This window comes from Euleptes europaea, chromosome 17, assembly GCF_029931775.1.
Source record: "Euleptes europaea isolate rEulEur1 chromosome 17, rEulEur1.hap1, whole genome shotgun sequence".
Classification (NCBI taxonomy): Eukaryota; Metazoa; Chordata; class Lepidosauria; order Squamata; family Sphaerodactylidae; genus Euleptes; species Euleptes europaea.
The window spans coordinates 21,164,836-21,186,407 of NC_079328.1; the positions used below are offsets into that span (position 1 = coordinate 21,164,836).

The 21,572-nt window shown below is 44.6% G+C and overlaps 1 protein-coding gene across 1 annotated transcript in view; it reads right to left on the reverse strand.

Moving 5' to 3' along the window:
* Positions 1 to 666: 666 nt before the first annotated feature.
* The window catches only part of DYRK4 (dual specificity tyrosine phosphorylation regulated kinase 4), a 42,955-nt gene continuing 22,049 nt past the window's right edge, over positions 667 to 21,572 (reverse strand). Inside the window, exons 7-19 of the mRNA XM_056862316.1 lie at positions 21,034 to 21,099; positions 20,278 to 20,421; positions 18,793 to 18,916; positions 15,468 to 15,631; positions 14,038 to 14,174; positions 13,410 to 13,550; positions 10,788 to 10,926; positions 9,993 to 10,080; positions 8,287 to 8,459; positions 6,937 to 6,997; positions 4,127 to 4,256; positions 2,033 to 2,214; positions 667 to 923 (exon numbers count right to left, since the gene is read on the reverse strand). Of these exons, the coding sequence (XP_056718294.1) occupies positions 667 to 923; positions 2,033 to 2,214; positions 4,127 to 4,256; positions 6,937 to 6,997; positions 8,287 to 8,459; positions 9,993 to 10,080; positions 10,788 to 10,926; positions 13,410 to 13,550; positions 14,038 to 14,174; positions 15,468 to 15,631; positions 18,793 to 18,916; positions 20,278 to 20,421; positions 21,034 to 21,099 (1,806 nt within the window). The remainder of the gene's footprint in view (positions 924 to 2,032; positions 2,215 to 4,126; positions 4,257 to 6,936; positions 6,998 to 8,286; positions 8,460 to 9,992; positions 10,081 to 10,787; positions 10,927 to 13,409; positions 13,551 to 14,037; positions 14,175 to 15,467; positions 15,632 to 18,792; positions 18,917 to 20,277; positions 20,422 to 21,033; positions 21,100 to 21,572) is intronic.

Genomic DNA, 21,572 nt, shown 5'->3' on the forward strand with positions numbered 1-21,572 from the left:
GCATAACGTTGAAGTGTGGTCTCACATCTCCCTCCCTGAAGCATTAATAAGGTCCCCATTCTTGGAGAAAAAATAGTTGGGGCAAATTAGAGCATTTATATGAATGATTGATTGTTGTTAATGCAGTACAGTAGAGGAATTTAGCTTTTATACTTGCTTTATAACCCGCACTGAAACACAAGCAACTAAGGCACATGTGTGAATACTTAAGAAATCACGAGATTTGGAGGACATAATGAATATGGACTTGCTTTTAATATTCTGAGATTTTAGGGGTCCTGAAATCATGAGTGCCAGATTTTTAAAAAAAATTAAATTGATTGATACATCCCAGAAGCTATGAGAAGTGTTTTAAAGGCCAGGCATTAGTCATCTTTTGCCAATCCTTGTTTTGCAGAGTACACAAAGTAGTTTTCTTCTCCCTTGTTCCAGCCAAAACCTTTCTGCAAGCTCAGGTAGCAATAGGGTGCCCCATCCAAACTGTACGAAATACGCCTTTCCATTCCAGTCTTACTCCACAACCTTGTTACAATGGCAAAAAGTGAACACAGACCATATGCAGAGTGTTATACATTCAATTTCTGTTCTGGAACACAGTACAGCAAAATAGTTACCTTAAAAAAAACACACACCACATATCGCAATGGTACGGAAAGAGGGCCAAAGTCACTGCTTGTACCGAATGGGTGGGAAGATGCTTGTGTTTTTGTGCATGCCTTTCTCGGTCCTGTGGTCTCTTTTTACAGCTTTGTCCATGGGGGTTTCTCTTTCTTTCTCAGGAGTGTCCTGTTTGTTTGCATCCTGGCTTTCATCTCTGTTTGTTTCTTGGGGCAGAACAATGGTAGACAGTTTTTGGCTGGCGACAGGTAATTTCTCGGGGGCTTCGCCTTTGACATCTCCCGGGGGCGGGGGCCAGATTTCATCTGCAGAAAGAAAAAAACAAAAACTGACGTTAGAAGAGCACCGCAGAATCACTCTAGGCCCTCTCCAATAGATGAACAGATTGCCACCTAAGATTTCAGATTCACAGAGTTGGAGACGTTTTCTTTCTTTAGGTCACACCGTGCCAAAAAAGGCAGCATTCACACTGTTGTGGCTGCGTGTGTGCCGAGTTTGGGCAAGAGGAGCATGCAGAGACTTCCCAGAGAGGGGTGGGAAGCATGCTTATTGTTTTTTTTAAGTATTTTATTTTCCAAACAGATATTACAAAACATACAAACATACATACTACTATCTATACTGCACATTCCATGGAGGATAGGGCTATCCGTGGCTACCAGTCAAAATGGATACTAGTCATGATGCATCCCTATTCTCTCCAGGATCAGAGGAGCATGCCTATTATATTAGGTGCTGGGGAACACAGGCAGGATGGTGCTGCTGCAGTCATCTTGTTTGTGGGCTTCCTAGAGGCACCTGGTTGGCCACTGTGGGAACAGAATGCTGGACTTGATGGCTTTTCTTATGTTCTTTGAATATTATAATTGCATATTCAATGGCGTATTTCTTACTTAACTAAATTTTAACATTCTATTATTTTTATCAGTTAACAACTATATGCTCAAGAAATACTTTCCCTTTTTCATAAAAATCAGAGGTTGATCTGTTATTCGCTAAAGACGTTAACTTAGCCATAGTTGCAGATTCTGCAGCCTTATTTGTCCATTCAGCTACATCTGGGTAGTCTTCTGCTATCCACTTTCTTGCGTACTCCACTCTTGCCGCTGTCACCATATACTTAAATAAGAAGCATGCTTATTGATGAACCCACCCACCCCTTCTATCTAACCCCTGCAAATCCTATCCAGCAAGTTGTCCAGCATTGCCTATACATTTTCAAGCAAACTTGCTTCTTTTGAGAAAGGGAAACAGATTTATTGCCAATTGAATTATGCCGCCAGTAGCACATTCCATGGCTTTTGTGGTTTATACACCTTGCAAACAGACCTATTTGAAGAAAACTCTGTGAGAACAAGACAAGCCAGACAAATGCATTATATAACAAAATATCAAAGAACTAGAACCACAGTACCTCCTCTTTCTGGCTGTGGGATTTTATGAAAGTTCTCCTTCTTCTTCTCAGGGGTGATGAAGGATCCTTCAATGGACTTTGGAGCCAGCTTGGGCTTTTGTTTCATTTTATGTATCCACGGGTCCTGCATCCAGGCATGGCGCATCGCTTCTTCTGGCGTCATACGCAAGGTAGGCTTCCATCTTCACATAAAACAGAAAGGACACTATGATGAAATTCTTGACTCAGACAGGTGAACAAGAAAAGAACGAAGGGCTAGAAAAGCAATACATTCCCTGATTTAAACAATTGGCTCAACAAGGTTAAAGAAACCTTTAATTAAGCTGACGTACTGAACACTCGCTGGAATTCAACAATTTTAAGGATGGAGAAAGCATTCTAATGTGTAAACTGTAGAGAGGGAGTGATGTAATAATAAATAGTTAAATAGACAAATAGGGTATTATTTGATTAAGTGCTATGGGTATTTTAGTAACATTAGCGCTGTTTTAGTTTTGGCTTTTTTTAAAATAATTTGTATCACCAGTATTTGATTTTTTTAAAGTAATGTTATATCTAGGATTTTTTTCCTTTTTTTATTGTAAGATTAAATGTTTCTAATTTTAAAAAAGGACTAAGGGCTAGTTTGCACACCCTTCATGATGAAATGTGGGAGGGATTTCTTGATTTCACATCTCCCCCACCCCCCAAATAGATCACCACATGTAACTAGCGCCATATAAGTTATTAAGAACATAAGAAAAGCCCTGCTGGATCAGACCAAGGCCCATCAAGTCCAGCAGTCTGTTCCCACAGTGGCCAACCAGGTGCCTCTAGGAAGCCCACCAACAAGATGACTGCAACCGCACCATCCTGCCTGTGTTCCACAGCACCTAATTCATTTGTACATTCATACAAAAGGGACAGTTGATTATACATCACTTCCTTTGAATGATGGGTGGAAACCCAGACACTGGGGTGAGTGTGTGTGCGTGCAGAAATCACTATAAGCCATTTGTATCTTTGCAGGATATTCATCCCTGTGCATTTCACAGCTTCCCTTCAGAAATCTCTCTGGGTCTAATGCATCCTTTTATTCTATTTTTACTTCAGAACACCTCAAGGAGCTGGGTACTTTACATGAGACTTAAATAAAGAGGTATCAGGGTCTGTCCTCAAGCTGACAAACAAGGTATGCAAGGAAGGTGGACTTCAAGAAATACAAACATAAAACTATCCCTAATTCAAACAGAAACTCCAAATCTTGGGGGGTGGGATTTGGCTGAAGAGGATTTTGTGAGCATCACTAGCATCTTTCATGTTTTACCACGGTTTCTCCTGAATTGTCCTATTTTCACTAAGAGGTGGTTTACATTCCCTGGGCTTTTCCACATTCTCTTTTTCCTCATCTCCAATTTCCTGTTTCATCGGTGTGTGTTTTTTTCAGTTCCGCATGTGTTTTGCTCCCTCTAGTGGTCGATTCGCTATCACATCTCATTTTATCAAGAGCAAAAAGCTGCTGCTTAAATCAGCAGGGAAATAAACTAGATTTAATCTTCTGCTGTATTGAATGGCCCACTAGCGGGAGTAAAACACATGTGGAACTTTTTTAAAAACACCGAAGAATCAGGAATTTCGAGTCAAGGAGAAAGAAAATGTGGAAAAGGCCTATAAGTGAGTGATCTTTGGCTGGGATACAAGGTTTTCACTTGATACGTGGAAATAAATAAACTTCTGACTTCTCTTCAGTCAGAGGGCTGTAATCGATAGAGACTGGGTATCGAAGGGAGTAGCTACCTCAGTATAACCCTGTGATTTAGAGGTTAATGTGTTCTTTTGGAGCAGGCAAAGAGGCCTTTTGCTTCCATGTGTCTGTTTTAAAAGGAATACTTCCCTTCCAGCCATGTAATAGTTCACCAGTTACAGGGGATTAATCTATAAAATATGTATTGCTACAGTAACTGTTAACTTACATATTGACAGATACAAGTTCACAAGGTTGGAAGAGACCACAAGGGCCATCCAGTCCAACCCCCTGCCATGCATCAGAACAAAAACCTTGAGGGTTTAAAAGCCCAGTAATATGCTTATCAAAAGTAGTAAACACCATCTTACACCAGACATTTTTTCAGAAAATCCAGAAAAGAAGTGTCGTAGGTTTTCAATACTGCACTCAGATCCTTCGAATTTGGGTTTCGTACCTTCCCCCTGCTATTGGTTACACTCTTTGGGACACCGTTAGAATCTTCAAGACAGAAAAGCAAAATGTTAAAACAGTATATATGTATGCTATCCATAGATGAGGAACTTGCTGGACAAAAGCACAAGATTTGGATCTAGAAAGTTTTTCAAGTCCCTGGCTTTTCCTCCTTCTCTTCACCTCTGCTATGTTCCCACTAATGGTATAAATGTTATCATTATTATAAATGTTATCATTATTACAGATGTATTGTTTGCTGTGTCCTGTGACGGACCCGACCCTGGTCCGTCGGGACTTGACCGACCACCCCCACCCCGGCAGAACACGGATAGAGCAGGTCGGTAGCCGCCCCCTTAGCCGGCAAGTTTCTTTCCCCCGCAGGGGAAAGGCGGGGTCCTCCGCGAAGGAGCCCCGGTCGGTGGCCGTCGCCACGAGGAAGGAACCAACCTCGACGCCTCTCACGACCCGCCCGCTCCATGGCAGGGAGAACGCCCCGGGAAGCCCGCGGCAGGCGCACAACCAGGCGGCGGGGAGGCCAGCAGCCACGCTGGTCCAGCCGGGCCCCAGCACCACCACCCCAGCTGCTCCGATAGCAGGAGGAAGAGTGCGGGCAGGGCGGGGCAAGGCAGCGTTACCGCCGCCCAGCTGGCAAGCGGGTGGAAGATATCCGGGGCGGCAGGGCGGCCCCAGATGGACAGCTTCTGGGGAGGAGCTGTCAGCCAATAGGGCTTCGGGAAGGGCGGGGCCTGCAGGGGGCGTGCAGTGCCTGTATATAAGGCACTGGAGCCGAGGCCAAGGAAGAGGGTGGTCAGGAGTCTCCGTGCTGGCGTCTGGCAGCGGTGAGATCCTGGCTTCGTCGGAGGGAGAGGTCGACTCAGACTCCCCCTCCGACTGGTCTGAGGCCGAGGAAGCTCCACTGGCTTGCCCTCTTCAGGCGTTAGAGGAACAATGGTTTGGGAACCCAGAGTCCACGCCTCCTACATGCTGCTACAGTTGAGGGCGCCTGGTTTTATTGCTGTAAATTTTACGTAATTTATGGATTGGTTTTAAAAGGTTGTGAGCTGCTCTGAGCCTGGCTTTTGCCAGGAAAGGGCAGCCAATAAATCTAATAAATTAAATCAAATTAAAAAAATAACTTTTTTAGGATGGTCAACCTAGACTCCCAAATAATGGTCCTAGAGCCAGACATGTCCAGTCCCTCATTTTTATGGTCAGGCTTTATGATTATGCCATTTAGCAGCTGAGGGATTCCAGTTATGGAGCATAGTATTACAGCAGGCACTCAAGCACAGCACTGTATACAAATATGCACATAGGCATGCAGCAGCGGCTAGGGTCACACTAGGATCTGGGAGACTCAGGTCTGAATCCCCACTCTGCTATGGAAGCTGGCTGGGTGACCTTGGGCCAATTACACAGTCTCAGGCTAACCTACCTCGCAGAGTTGTTGTGAGGATCAAATGGAATAGGAGAGAATGTTGTGAACTGCTTTTGATCTCCTTCAGGGGAAAAGTGTGGTATAAATCAAGTAAATAAATATGTTACATAAAGAAACAAAATAAATATGTACCATTAGAGAATGGGAAACCTCTGTTTATTTGAACATTTAAACTCTGCCTTTCTCTAATGCATCACGGTGATTTAAGGCAACCCTACCTTGCAGAGACTAAATTAAGATACCAAAATCCATTAATGTATCTAATAAGCGGATTCCATCGCCTACCAAACTTAATCATCATCAGTCATAGAAATTAAGACCCCTTAGCCTCCACAGAAGGCTCTCTGGAACTGGGGGTCTTTATGTGCCCTACGAAAAATTGGGAGCAAACGAACAGGGAACCAACTCTTTGGGCAGACTATCCCCACAGCAACTGACATCACCAAAAGCGCCATCACCTCTGCTGAAGAGGAGCGAACCAACGTGAGAGAGGGAAAGTCATGCTTTGCCTGACAAATGAAGCCATGGACAAACTTTTAACCCTCTCTTGCTGCTGAGTTGTTTTCTTTTGCCCCAGAAGGTCAGACCAGAACCAACGGGTTGAAATTAAATTAAGAGTTTCTGTCTAGACATTAGGAAGAATTTTCTAACAGTTAGAGCGGTTCCGCAGTGGAAAAGGCTTCCTCGGGAGGTGGTAAGCTTTCCTTCCCTGGAGGTTTTTAAGCAGAGGCTAGATGGCCATTTGTCAGCAATGCTGATTCTATGACCTTAGGCAGTTCATGAGATGGAGGGCATCTTGGCCATCTTCTGGGCATGAAGTAGGGGTCACTGGGGGTGTGTGAGGGGAAGCAGTTGTGAATTTCCTGCATTGTGCAGGGGGTTGGACTAGATGACCCTGGTGGTCCCTTCCAACTCTATGATTCTATGATTTGAAGTTAGTAGAACCCATCAGAAGTCACAATATTTTTTTTTTGCTAGGGCGGCAACTGGCTTGGGGGCTGCTAGTTTCCTAGAAGAAATTCCAACATTGTTCATGAACCCAAGAATTATTGTCACTATGCACCTGAATCACCAGGAGGCTCCGGGCAGCTCGCCCATCTCTAGATGCTGGGCGGCTATGGAAGCCCCACCATTGCCCAAACTGCATCTGTGCACAGATCACACAGGTATGCATCGCGCTGCCATTGCCTCCAGGGGTCCTTGAACAGACAAGGCCTGCCTTCCCCTAGAGAGCCTGCCCACTATTAAGATGACCACTTTGTATGTCAGTCGATCCTAGGTGCTTACCAAAAAACGTTCGCCTTCTTGATGCTGTCTGAATGAAATCAGCCGGTGGAAGGCCCAGTATCTTTAACATACACCAAAAAAACAATCAGCTACTTATTCAAGCAGAATATGATATAAAGGTACAAACATTGGTTAAACTATATCTTTTAGTAGAATAAGATACTCTGTTTGATTAATCAGAGAACAGACGTGGTAACGACTCTGTAATTTTTATGTTGAAACGCTCTCTTATATATATTTTATCCGAAGAGGGTTCCTGCCACCCATCTTTTTCCCCTTCTATCAGCTGGAGATCAGTTGAATTAGCAGGAGATCTCCTGCTACTACCTGGCAGTTGGCAACCCTATCTCCAGTGCTGCTGTCTTAATCCCATCAGGGACAAACCACATGCGACTTTAAAGCCCTGTGTTTGGGTGTGTAGTTAGGCAGGAAAAAAGGAAGATATGGATCAGGACAGTGGTGCAGGGGGGATTTAACTCTTTCCAATATGCCATTTCAGGGCTGGTTGTTACCCTAAGCAAACTTAGCAAAGTATGCCCCACCACCTCCGGGGTCCATGTTGCCACCAGCCTGGTGCAAGCCAAGCCCCAGTGGCAATGCTGATGGCAGTGTGGGTCCAGGAGAGGATGCCCGTCTCTCTTCCTTATGGTGTTAACGGCTGGGAGCAAGCAGTGATCCTGTGGTGCATCCGTTCCCCCAAGAGGTCACGTGGGTGACTTGGACAGAGGACTGGCCTAACCATTCCGTTTGATGTCATACTACATAAGAAAGGCCCTGCTGGATCAGACCCAGGCCCATCAAGTCCAGCAGTCTGTTCACACAGTGGCCAAACCAGGTGCCTCTAGGAAGCCCCCAAACAAGGCGACTGCAGCAGCACCATCCTGCCTGTGTTTCACAGCACCTAATATAATAGGCATGCTCCTCTGATACTAGAGAGAATAGGTATGCAGTATGACTAGTATCCATTTTAACTAATAGCCATGAATACCCCTTTCCTCCATGAACATGTCCACTCCCCTCTCAAAGCCTTCCAAGTTGGCAGCCATCACAACTTCCTTTTATCTGTTTTGAATCTCTCACCCTCCAGCTTCAGCAGATGACCCCACGTTTTAGTATTATGGGAGAGGGAGAAAACTTCTCCCTGTCCACTCTCTCCAAACCATGCATAATTTTACAGACCTCCCCTTAGCCGCCTTCTTTCCAAGCTAAACAGCCCTAAGTGTCTTAACAGCTCCCTTTAGGACAGTTGCTCTAGTCCCCTACCTCAAGATGGGATATACATTTTGTAAATAAAATATAAAAGCATTTCCAAAGATTAGCACCCTTGCCAAATTTAAGAGCCTGAGCTACCTCCATGATGCAGGCAAGCTGCTCCACTTCGTTCTCTCCAGGAAAAAGGGGGTACCCTGTGTAGAGCTCCGCCAGGATGCAGCCCAGGCTCCACATGTCAATGGCAGTCGCATAGGGGTGACCAAGAATCACTTCCGGGGATCGATAAAACCGACTCTGGACATAGGTGTACACTAGGTGACAAAGAAAGGAAGGGGAGGGGAAACCCCAATGGGACAACAGTAACCAAGATGTGGTGATCGCGGGAATGGCACGGTACAAGAGCAATGCAATTAATGTTACTTAGCCTGCTGGGTTGAAGGTTAATCTTTGCTAATACCAGAACTCTCATGTTTTTCTTGACTTTCCATCTTACAAGTCAGTGGTGTTCTATGAAATTCCAAAGATAAAGGTAATGTAATCTCCCCCATTATATATTTTCGGACTGGGCAGTCCTGTTGCCGATCCCTTTTGCACTGGGCACAAGCTAACAATTTGTCTGCAAGGAGGTTATTTATTTATTTTATTCCGTTTGTATTTATTTATTTATTTAATTCCATTTTCAATTTGCTAATTTTATTAAATTTGTAGCTTCGAGCTGTTGAAGAGCTCTTCCAGCAAAGTCCTTGACTAGCAGCGTTTGCTCGCGCTTCGTCACTGCTGTTAAGCCCAACGATCCTGCTAGCAAGATCTGAAGCTGGCTCAGCAATGGGGCGACTTCTCCTTTATTAGGCACACTTGTTCCTTGCTTTGTTCTATGTTAATGCTCACAAAAACAACCACCTTCTAGAGGAGGCGCTTTCTAGAGCACAGACTTAACATGGCACATACATAACAGACGTGAACACTGGTTTAAATGGCTTGGAAACAGTAGTTTGTGAACTGTGGGTCATAATTCTCTTGCAGTTGTTTCATGAAGCCAGAAGGGAAGAGGAGAAGGAACAGGGTGATTTGAGACATGAAACAGTGGGAGACTTGGTGACAATTTTGGGGTAGCCCCTGCATGAAATACAGCCTGTTTTTCAATAACTAGATATATTTATAAATGCAAAACATGAAAAAATGAAATATGAAACTTATTCAGTATTAACTAATCTGAGATTCTTGCTCATTATCATGGAAAGGGGGAGTAATAGCATGAGTTAGTTTGCATGCGGGGCCCAAAAATGTACAGTAAGCTTAGAAGCTGGTCTATCTTCAAAAAGATGGAGAACATCGTGTCAATAAAAGAGTAGAAAAATTCATGGAGGAGAGGTCCTTCAAGGGCTATTAGCCATGATAACTGAATAGAACCATGTTCAGAGGCAGTATGCCTATTAATCATAAATGGCTAAAGGCATACAACAGAGGATGGCCATCACCTTCACATCCTGGTATGGAGGCACCTGGTTGCCTTTTGTTGGAAACAGAACACTAGACAGATCTTTGGACTGATCCAGCAGTGTTCCTCTTATGTTCTTATGGCATCCATTAGCACTGTCACTTGTTCACAACAGCAGGAGCCAAGCTGGGTAACTGCTAAGTTGATCAGAAGTGGGTTTAATATTTAAAGGATGGGGGGGTGCTATTGTTAACTTGTGCAAGCTAGGCAACTTCTCCTGTCCTGAAGAGAGAGTGCCACATGCCACACATCTGTATGTATGCAATTTTGTACATACCTACTAAAACAATTAAAAAGTTAAGGAATCTAATGAAGGAAATTACATCTACTTGACTTTTCTGCAAACCTCTTTGGTGCTCATAGCAGCTTGATCCAAAGTCGATAACTTTAAATGAAATTTGCCCTGTTTGTGGTTGATTTATAAGTATGTTCTCCTAAACGGGAAAAGGAAAAGGGAAAATGTCACCAGGTTAGCAAGCAAACTGGGGGAGGGGGGGGGAATGAACCAAGTGCAATTGAGAGGCAGAATCAGGACAGGAGGTAGGGATGCCTCACACTTTGAATTTGACTTCTTTGGGTTATGCTGGTTTTGTGGAGTGTTTACTACATCATATGTGGAAAAGGTGTTTCCTAGTATCTAAACAAACGCCCATGAGAGCCAGCATGGCATAGTGGTTAAGAGGGGCGGGCTCTAATCTGGAGAACCAGGTTTGATTCCCCACTCCTCCACATGAAGCCAGCTGGGTGACCTTGGGCCAGTCACGGTTCTCTCAGAACTCTCTCAGTCCACGTGGAGGTAGGCAATGGCATACCACCTCTGAACGTCTCTTGCCTTGAAAACCCTACAGGGTCGCCATAAATCAAACCACCCTGAGCTCCAATGAGAAAGGTGGACCATAAATTAGACAGACACTCACACCATGCTTATAATATAGAGATGAGAAATATATCTGTGGAGCTAGGACTCATTTTTCTGCTTCTTTAAAGACCAGCTATGCTTTGCCACCCAGTTCTACAGTCCTGTAAGACTCTAGCAGGTTTTAAAAGGTTCTTCACCCATAACCAAGATTTAACCACCCAAGTGTCACGCGATCACAGATAAACTCTTGCATTTTAAGAGCATCAAAAAGGCCGTACTTACAGGCTTTAGATCACAATGGATAATTTTCTCCGTATACAGCAATTGCAAACATCTTAATATACATTGAGTGAACCGACGAATCAGACTCAAGGTGAAGCCTTGGAAATTATTTTTCTTGATTAATTCATACAAATTTATACTGTGGGATGAGAACAAGAACATTTACATTTTACTCTGCGAACAATGTACCCTGAAGCCTATTTATTTATTAGAACTGAAACAATTTAACCCAGGTATACCTGCTCTGAGGCACTTTGGTTATTCAATATCTTTTTTTAAACCTCAAATAAAGACCAAGACACCAAGAAAATTTCCCCCACCTGTTGAAAAATCAGTTAACTCAGGTATGGGTGTCTGGGTCAGTCAGGCTATGCAGAGATGAACACCCTCAAGGCACTGGGGAGGGGTCATGGCTCATTGGTAAAGCATCTGCTTCGCACACCAAAGACCCCAGGTTCGATACTCAGCATCTCCAGTTTAAAGGATCAGGTAATGTGAAAGACCTCTGCCTGGAACCCTGGATTGCGCTGGCCCAATCTAAGTAGACCATGGTCTTTTATGCACGGCTATTTCACTCAACAGCACCCCTCTGATGACTTCGGGTCTTTGGGTTGATTATGCATGCCATTTCCGACCATCAGAGGTTGCCTCGCTCTCCCCCTGCATTTCCCTGCGTTTTGAGGGGAAATTTTTAAAACGCAGGGAAACGCAGAGGGAGCGCGAGGCGACCTCTGACAGTCGGAAATGGCATGCATAATCAACACAAAGACGCGAAGTCATCGGAGGGGTGACGGCGAGTGAAACAGTAATGCATAAAAGATCAATATTGACCTTGTTGTAACCAAGGTCTGATTCAGTATAAGGCAGCTGAATTTGTGTTCACTGCAGATCTCATTGACCTATTTGTTGCTTTAGGGCCAGTCTGCACTTTACAAAGTTCTCATGTTTGTTGGGGGATGATACAAGGACTTTGTATTAGATGCGGCACACTGGTGCTTTTCTCTCATGGCCACAGTGTGCAAGAAGGAGCTTCAGTCTGTCTCCCTCTACCATTTTCCCGTCTCCATCCCCACGAAGTTGCTATTGGCTCCACTGCGAAAATCACCGTATGTCTGCAGCTAAATGTAATTTCTGCAATAGAGGTGGGGTAGAGCTCAGAGCATTGAGCTGGAAAACCCTTCGTCCTCTCGTGTATGCAAGCTGGAAGCCCAGTGTGAACAATTTCCAAGGGGGAGGGGTGCCATGTCCAAAGTCACGTTCTTTTCATGGGGAAAAGATAAATGAACTCCTTGAAAGATCATCGGTGAAACAATCTCTGAAGTCTGGTCCCAGCTCCAGTCACTTGTGATCCCATTGCACGGTTGCCAACCTCCAGGTGGTGTCTGGAGATCTCCCGCTATTACAGCTGATCTCCAGCCGATGGAGATCAGTTCAGCTGGAGAAAATGGCCTCTTTGGCAATTGAACTCTATGGCATTGAAGTCCTCCCCCTCCCCAAACTCACCCTCCTCAAGCTCCGCTACCCAAACCTCCCGCTGGTGGCGAAGAGGGACCTGGCAACCCTACCCCATTGTCAGATACCAGGAACATGTTAAGGCCACATTTTCAGAATGAAATGAATAGGATTAACTGCAAAGTTTTTTCCTGTTCTATCCTCAGAAGCCAGTTGCTACCAGGGGGAATCATATGATCATAGAATCATTTCAGATCAACACCCCATGGGAGACACTTGCGGCTTGTTTTCCTTCATCGCTAAGGACAAAACACAGAAGCGCCAGCTGAAAGGAACAGAAGAGAATCCTTTGGTTCAGTCTGTTCTCTTTTCATTTAATTAGTTGCGCCTGGAACAGACCCAAGTGGTGTTCAGATGCTGATGAGTCCACCAACAAAACTTGATGCAATCAAAAATAAGCATCATACAGTTGTCATTAGGTGGTTGCTGGAACAGTGCTGATTGAAGCAAAGGGAGGAGGGAACAGTTTTTACAGGGGGGGAAATCAGTGGCTTCTTTTCATTCCTACCACTGCCTTGGAGAATGCTGGGAATGGACAGGGATGTGCTAAAGCATCAATGTTTTTCTGTTCCCATCTTTAAAACCACTTATTCAGCACTGCAGATAAAGAGGCCTGATCAGGCAACAGGCTTGAGATGGGCAGGCCTCTAGCATAGTGGTTGGGCTCATGCTTTATACATAGAAGTCCCTAATTTAATCCCTGGCACCCGCCATTTAAAAAAAACACACAAGGTACAGTACTAGGAAGGGCATTCACTCCAGGTGCTAGAGTATTATTATTATTAAGATTTCTATCCCGCCCTTTCCTGGCCAAAGTAGGGCTCAGGGAGGCTTACAACCAGGAAATATAGTAAAATATGCTCATAAAATGCAGTTTACTAAAAAAAAACATTATTTAAAAATTCTAGACAGTATTAGTCAAGCAGACAGAACTAGGAAAGATGGTCCAATTTCTGTACTGAGTCCACTCGGTCCCCCTCCAACAGGAGAATACCACCACTGCCCTACCTTATGGGGAAGTTGCAAGAATTTTTGACAAAGTGCAAAAAACAACATACACACCCCGCAACACTCAACACTGCTATACAGAGAGTAAAAAACATGCCTTACCCTAACAATTCAAAAGAAATGCAGAAGTGATTACGGAAGTAAAAATATTCTTTCATGTGGACTACATTGTACGTATTGTCTTCATCCTTCTGGCGAAGGGTATCGAGAATGCTGACTTCCACCAAGGCCTGGTTATGAAATCTAAATACAAGGTCAAGGTCACCCAAGCTGAGGCAAAAAGCTAGATCCTTCCCATGCATGTTACTGCTGCTGAAAACTAACACCACAGGGCTGGATCCTGTGAATCTGTTCCATTAGTGGAGGCGCTTTCCACTGGCGGAAGGAGCTACTGCTTAGGCAAGGGTCTTGCCTCAGTGGAAGGCTCCTTCTGCCGGAGGAAAGCACCTCTACTTCCAGAACAAAGCCAACCCTTTTAGCATCGGTGCACAAAAAACAATACAAAATATTAACAAGGTACGAATTTTACAACTTAGATTCTCCCCCCCCCCCCCCAGTTAAAAAGGATTGTTCTGGCTATTCAATCTATGGAGTTGATATTTGATTTAGAAACCCACAGTTAAAATAATCAAATACTTCCAACAGATCGCCAAACCTCATGGTGGCCTCTTTGCTCCCATAAATTGTCCTCCCGCATTTTCACTTATTAAAAAAGGTGGCCATGGCTTACCTCTTTTTGTTCCTTATTATTTTCACCGCCACTTTTTCACCTGTCTTGTGATCCAAACACCTCACGACGTGCCCAAAGGATCCTTTTCCGATGACTGCCAATATTTCATATCTGTATGCGATATGGTCACCTAGAATCTAAACAAGGGAAACAGGGGTTATATTATTATTGTTGTTGTTGTTGTTTTCAATTTGTACCCCACCCTCCCCGGCCACTGTCGGGCTCAGGGCAGTTTCCAACAGTAAATACACAGAAATAAATACATAAAACACATCATATTAAAACTATAAAACCAACTCGGTTTAACAAACAGAGGTGCCCTAAATCAATAGCTCCTGTAAAATACTCACCAAGGAGTAGGGTTGCCAGGTCCCTCTTTGCTACCGGCGGGAGGTTTTTGGGATGGAGCCTGAGGAGGGTGGGGCTTGGGGAGGGACTTCAATGCCATAGAGTCCAATTGCCAACACCGCCATTTTCTCCAGGTGAGCTGATCTCTGTCGGCTGGAGATCAGTTGCAATAACAGCATCTCTCCAGCTAGTGCCTCGAGGTTGGCAACCCTACCGAGGAGGTTGGCGCAGATGGAACCTGCAAGGCCTATCACCTCCAAAGGGCTCACCAGCCAAGGCCAGGAAGTAACAGGGCTATGTCTAATTGTCTTATGATATTTGCATTTGTTTATTTAATTCATTTATACCCTGCCTTTCTCCCCAATGGCGACCCTTAGAGGCTTACATCATTCTCCTCACCTCCACGTTATCTTCACAACAACCCTGTGGGGTAGGTTAGGCTGAGAGAGTGTCACTGGCCCAAGGTCACCCTGCGAGCTTCCATGGTAGAGTAGGGATTTGAACCTGGGTCTTCCAGATACTCGTCCGACACTCTTAACCACCACACCACATTGGCACCAACACTCTTAAGAGGGCTGGTGGGGAGGTAGCAAAAGAATTCCACTGGGAAGGGTGGGTTTCCTTTGCAAACCCCCATCCAGCCTCTGGTCCAAGCTCAGCTTTCTTGGCTGCTCCCTGGCAGCTGCAGAAGCTAGGGGGAAACGGGATTAACTCCAAGGGGCTGCGCGGGAATTGCCTTTCCTTTCCTTTTATCCCTTAGAAGCTCCTTGATCAATTGATCTTGAGCAGCATATATCTAGTGTTGGAGGGATATAAGGACTGAAACAAATCTTGCCACTGACAATGTAGCCTTGGGGTCCCTGTCGCTTAGTAAAAAAGGCATTATGTCAGTCACAGAGGCATTGGATTTGTATATTAAAAGCGTGGGAATTGCAACACACACAACTTCTCCTTGGAAATCTCCGATATATTATCAACAACAGAAATTGTGCCTTGTGAGATGGCCAGAGAGAGGTCCACCCACTGTGCACAGAAGGCAAGGCAAACAAAAAAAACAACAACCCCAAAACCCAGCCACCTACTTTTTTGTAAGAGCCGTGATCATCGTCGTATGAATTATTGTTCTCTGCGTCAGTGTACCCTTCGATCTTTTTCGCTCCCAGCCCGAGATACCACAGCTCTCTGTATTCTTTAATTTCTCGTTGTTCATACAGAGTAAGCTGGTTTTTAAAATGTTTCAAGGCTTCTGGTTTAGAGAAGAAGACAATTTATTGAATGTTAACATGCTTGGCTATTTGCAGCAACATGAATCAGTCGGAATGCAGGAAGTAACACCCCCTCCGTCACATTTAAAAGGCTTACATCACCCCTTTAAAGAAGAGTTGGCTTTTATATGCCGACTTTCTCCACCACTTAAGGAAGAATCAAACCGGCTTACAATCACCTTCCCTTCCCCTCCCCGCAACAGACACGCTGGGAAGTAGGTGGGGCTGAGAGTGTGACTAGCCCAAGGTCACCCAGGTGGCTGCATGTGTAGGAGTGGGGAAACAAATCCAACTCACCAGATTAGCCTCCGCCACTCGTGGGGAGGAGCGGGGAATCAAACCCGGTTCTCTAGATCAGAGTCCACCGCTCCAAACCACCGCTCTTAACCTCTACACCACCCTGGCACCCCAAAGTGTCAAACAGGCCCATATTATCTCCATGGGTGTAGAAGGGAAGCTACGGGGTTTTCCATATGGGGACAGGCACCTGTTGCTGATACATTGCGGTGGCAACGGAGCTCCCATAGGGCAGCCTTCCCTGCATTTTTCCTGCCATTGTGCCCTGGCAGGGGCCTTTTCCCCCCGGGCCACCAACTTTTCCAGTTTCTTTTTTTTTGGGGGGGGGGGGTTACTCAGCAATTGATAGGGTTGCCAAGTCCCTCTTAGCAACCAGCAGGAGGTTTTAGGGATGGAGCCTGAGGAGGGCGGGGTTTGGGGAGGGGAGGGACTTCAATCCCATAGACTCCATTTGCCCAAGCAGCCCTTTTCTCCAGGTGAACTGAGCTCTATCAGCTGGAGGTCAATTGTAATAGCAAGAGGTCTCCTGCTACTACCTGGCAGTTGGCAACCCTAGCAATTGAATATCACTATAACAATATGTGTCCTGCCCTGGATGCCCCAAACTAGCCCAACCTCATCCCATCTCAGAAGCTAAACAAGATCGGCCCTGGTTAGTACTTGGATGGGAGACCATCGAGGAAACCCAAGGCTGCTAATCAGAGGCAGGCAATGGCAAACCATCTCTGAACGTTTCTTGCCTTGAAGACGTTATAGGGTCACCGTGAGTCAGCGGCGACTGAAAGGCACTTTTCACCACCGTAACAACTTGTGTATCAGGTTCTCTGAACCCAGTTTTCATGTTTGTTTGTTTTTAAAGTAAGGCTCTTCATAGCAGAGACATAATGGGGGAGCATAACACTTTGGGCAAAAACGCATGGTCGCTTTATCCTCCTTTAATCCCTGTTTTAGCAGGATCGAACGCACATTAGGTGAAACGCATGCATTCGATCCTGGCTGAATCCTGGGTGAAACAGGGATTAAAGGAGGATAAAGTGACCATGCATTTTCGCCCTTTGTTATAATGATAATCAATTGCTGTTTAAGCCAACAAAAAAAGCCCCACGTGGAGGAGGGGATGCCACTGGAATGGGGGAAAGGAAAATAGCTGCCATGGGGTAAGACCAGGGAAATCCAAACTTTCCCACACACACCTCAGCCATCTAAGCTTTACTGCAATCTTTCCCAAACCTCCAACACAAAGCAGGTTTGGGACAGATCAGAGAAAAGCTGGGGGAACCCCAAGAGGTACATGAATGCACCACAGTGCTGGGGGGGAATAAGGCTCTGCTTCTCGACAGCATCAAACCCAGGGCAAATAACTTGTGAGGAAAAGGCTAAGAGAATTATGGCTGGCCTAAGCGCAATAAACAAATTCAATGTAATACCTGAAAAATAAGTCAGTTGGCGGCCATAGAGAGGTTTGAACCAGCGCCTTCCCCTGTTTTACATAGATATTAGGGTTGCCAGCTCTGGGTTGGGAAATATCTGGAGATTTTGCGGGTGGAGCCTGAGGAGGGAGGGTGGGGACTTCAATGCCATAGAGTCCAATTGCCAAAGTGGCCATTTTCTCCTGGGGAACTGATCTCTACCGGCTGAAGATCAGCTGTAATAGTGGGAGATTTCCAGCTACTGTCTGGAGGTTACCAACCAACAATAACCTATGCTGCAACAGCGAAGCTAGAAACAAACAAGGCAGCATGGAGGCTCTTACAACAAACATATACTGTATTCGCAAATAAATACTAAAGTCCTATATAAATACATACACGTGCAGGTGGAGTATACATAAAATAGACATACACACAATAAAGACCAAAAGTGCAATCAATTACAACCAATGCAAAACTACAGGCAGCGTCAAAACGCTCAACTCAGTCCGGCTATGCGGGAATGGCCCCAATTCAACATGTGGATTCAATCCAACGGAGCACAAACTCAGTCCGGCTCAGCGGAACTGATCCAAAAGAGGACATGGATATTTATTCACTAATATAGTGTATGCTTGTTTCTAACTACCTGGAGGTTGGCAACTCTACAGACACCCCCACACACACACTCCTACAGAAGAGCCTTTAAAAGTAGAGGTGTGTGCTATACACGAAGAAAATCGATACGCTCTCTCACATGATGCTGGAGTGTCCCCATTTCAAACTCCAACATGACCAATGGATTACTTTTATTTTAACTAAACTACCTGCCACCGTAAAAGGTGATAAAATAGTCCCCTTTTTGGATAAAGATCCAGGTATAACATTGGCATAGAGCCCCGTGACGCAGAGTGGTAACCTGCAGTACTGCAGTCCAAGCTCTGATCACGACCTGAGTTCGATCCCATCGGAAGTTGGTTTCAGGTAGCAGGCTCAAGGTTGACTCAGCCATCCTTCCAAGGTGGGTCAAATGAGTACCCAGCTCGCTGGGGGTAAAGGGAAGATGACTGGGGAAGGCACTGGCAAACCACCCCGTAAACAAAGTCTGCCTAGTAAACGTCGGGATGTGACGTCATCCCATGGGTCAGGAATGACCCAGTGCTTGCACAGGGGACCTTTACCTTTATAACATTGGCAGTGGCCAAATATCTCTCCACCATATTTTCCTTAAAGAAATAGGGGGAGGGAACTCCCAGTTAACTGCTAAAGACCTGTGGGTCATGGAAGCTGGAAAGGAAAGGAAAAAGGAAAGGAAAGGAAAGGAAAGGAAAGGAAAGGAAAGGAAAGGAAAGGAAAGGAAAGGAAAGGAAAGGAAAGGAAAGGAAAGGGTGTGTGTGCTGCAACGCTACCCCCACTTTCCAGAGTTTACACTGTACCTGCTGCAGTCAGAGGGAGCTTGAGACCATGGCCTTTGTCTGCATCAGTTTTGCTGGACAGTGCTTTACTGCTGCTTTCAGGCAAAGCTGAAGCAAATGGCTGGCCTTGAGCTCTGCTTTCCTGCTAAGAAAAACACAAACACATCATACAGGTAGATGACAGAGGGACACCTCAGCCTACGCACTTCCTTTCCCATCTCCTGCCTCCCCCCCGCCCCCACTCTAAAACCCAAACCAACAAAAAATTCTAGAGGAACAGCCACATTTGCCTTCAGTAGCAGTAGAAGAGTTGGTTTTTATACCCTGCTTTTCTCTACCTTAGGAAGTCTCAAATTGGCTTACTGTCTCCTTCCCTTCCTCCCCCCACAACAGACACCTTGTGAGGTAGATGGGGCTGAGAGAGTTCTGAGAGAGCTGTGACTAGCCCAAAGTCACCCAGCAGCTTTCATGTGGAGGAGCAGGGAATCAAACCCAGTTCTCCAGATTAGAGTCCAACGCTCATGTGGAGGAGCAGGGAATCAACACCGGTTCCCCAGATTAGAGTTCACCGCTCTTAACCACTATGCCGCTCTTAACCACTTTGCCTAGTACAGAAAGCATAGATTCCTGGGGCATTTTAGGACATGTACAGAATTTGATCCAGAGGATTGGATCATGTGGATCCATTTAGCTAGCAAAGGTGCTTTGCTCCAGTGGAAGGCGCCATACTCAGACACAAGATGCTTTGTTCCTTCCGCCAGTGGAAAATGCCTCCGCTAGCAGAATGGGTCTGTGGGATCCAACCCAGGAACTGGTATGTGTTTTTCTTCTGTAGGATCAGCTTCAGAACACTTAGCATTTGTGCAGCCATCGTGAAGCTTCTTGCTATGTAACGTTCATAGAATAGCATAGCGAGGGAAATTTCTTTTCTTTCTAAATGATGGAAATCAGTGGCAACATTTGGTCATCCACTGCAGGCACAGTGGATATTCACAGGTAAATGGCAAAATTGTCTGCCACCTCCCTCTGCAGCTCTTAACTGTCAACAAGAACCAATTTTTTTTTAAAGAATTAAGGGGCGGGGAAACAGAAAAAGGTAATATAAAATTACATACATTTCTTCCTTGGCACCCAGATTATGTTACGGTAAACTCACTAATACATTACAAACTAGCCACAAAAAATAATATCCAATATTTTCCACATTTCTTATCCTGCCTTTTTTCTTTCTCTTCTTGATTTCTTTTCTTCGTTACTTTTCTTTTTTTACTGCACAAACTTAATTATAGTCCAAACTGAATTATAAAAGACATAATAATCCAATAAAACATGCCTATCTATTTAAAATTACAAATAATTATTTATGATGTAATTTACTATCTTTATTGCTATGTGCCGGTATTGCTATTAACCCAACAGGCACCAAATTTTTGACGCTGGCAATAATGCATGATAAATTACAATAATGCAATACAAAAACATAGCAACAGAATGTTTTCAGTTTACCTGATGCAAAGCGCTCTGCGAGTTCTTGGTGGTTATTTGCGGAAGGGTGCCATCTTGTGGCTGGGGCTTTACAGCAGTTGAAACTACATTAGATTTAGCTTGGCAATCCAAGTGAGGGAGTGCGCTAACGCTGCTATTTAATTTCTAAAGGGGAAAAAAGAAAAGAAAATTAGCACAACCACCAACAGCGTGGATTTGGTTTTATTAAGTACGTAAAATATTAAAATATGTTTGCCCAAAGGGGGGACAATGGAAATCATCAGCAAATTAATGTTTTTAAATACGTTTTGGCTGCCCTTCATAGCCAGGCATTATTCATGGTTGCTGCTGCTCCATTTACCCCGGTCCGCATAGTTTGGAGGATTGAAGAGATCTTCAATCTCTTATTTTCATAACTGTTAATAGCTTTATTCTTATTGTTACCTAGATTTTATACTTTGTTTCTATTCTTAATTTTTGATTATATAATTAAAGAAAAAATTCAGAAGTTGATCTATTATGAATTAAAGATGTTATTTTTGCCATAGTTGCATATTCTGTTGGTTTACTCAGCCATTCAGTCAAATCTGGATATTCCTTTGCTTTCTACTTTGCTGCATATATCACTCTTGCCGCCGTCACCGTGTACTTAAATAATTCATTATATGTATTTTGGCATGTTACTTGGCAGGATATTTTATAACATATTGGGGGGGGGGTCCATTGCAATCTTAAAGTTTCAATATCTTCCTTCCAAGGCATTCACGGTTCAGGTACCTGACAGAACACTTTGTTAGATCCCACGCAGCTGCTCTCCTGAGATAGTAGCTCTGTTTGGGACGACTGGAAAACACAGTTTCATGATTAAGCGCAGTAAGGTCATTTATGCATGGTCGCTGTAACCTCCTTTATTCCCTGTTTCAGCCAGGATCTAACTTTTCAGTATGCACGATATCCCATTCCTTGGGAGCTCAAAGCTGTTTCGATGCAAAACCAACCCGGGTCTTCCCGTTCTTCTGTTAATCCGACTTTTCCCTCTCCCCTGAGCTCAGCCCGGCTCAAAGTTCCATGCAGATGGCAAGCAGGGGAAACACAGAAGATTGGCTTCTCTCACAGCCAATCACAAAGCAGTGTGTAAAGAGGCGGGGATTCACGTGCTTCCTGCTACCTCAGAGCTCTTTCTGAGCAAAAGAAAGGCTTTTTAAAAACGAGGCTTGGATTTTCTCCCCCTCCCCTTTCAGATTGCTCCGTTTTTTGGTTTTTGTTCTTAAAAAGCTTTTTTATGTGGCAGTTGGGTTTGGGGGGGAGGAAATCTT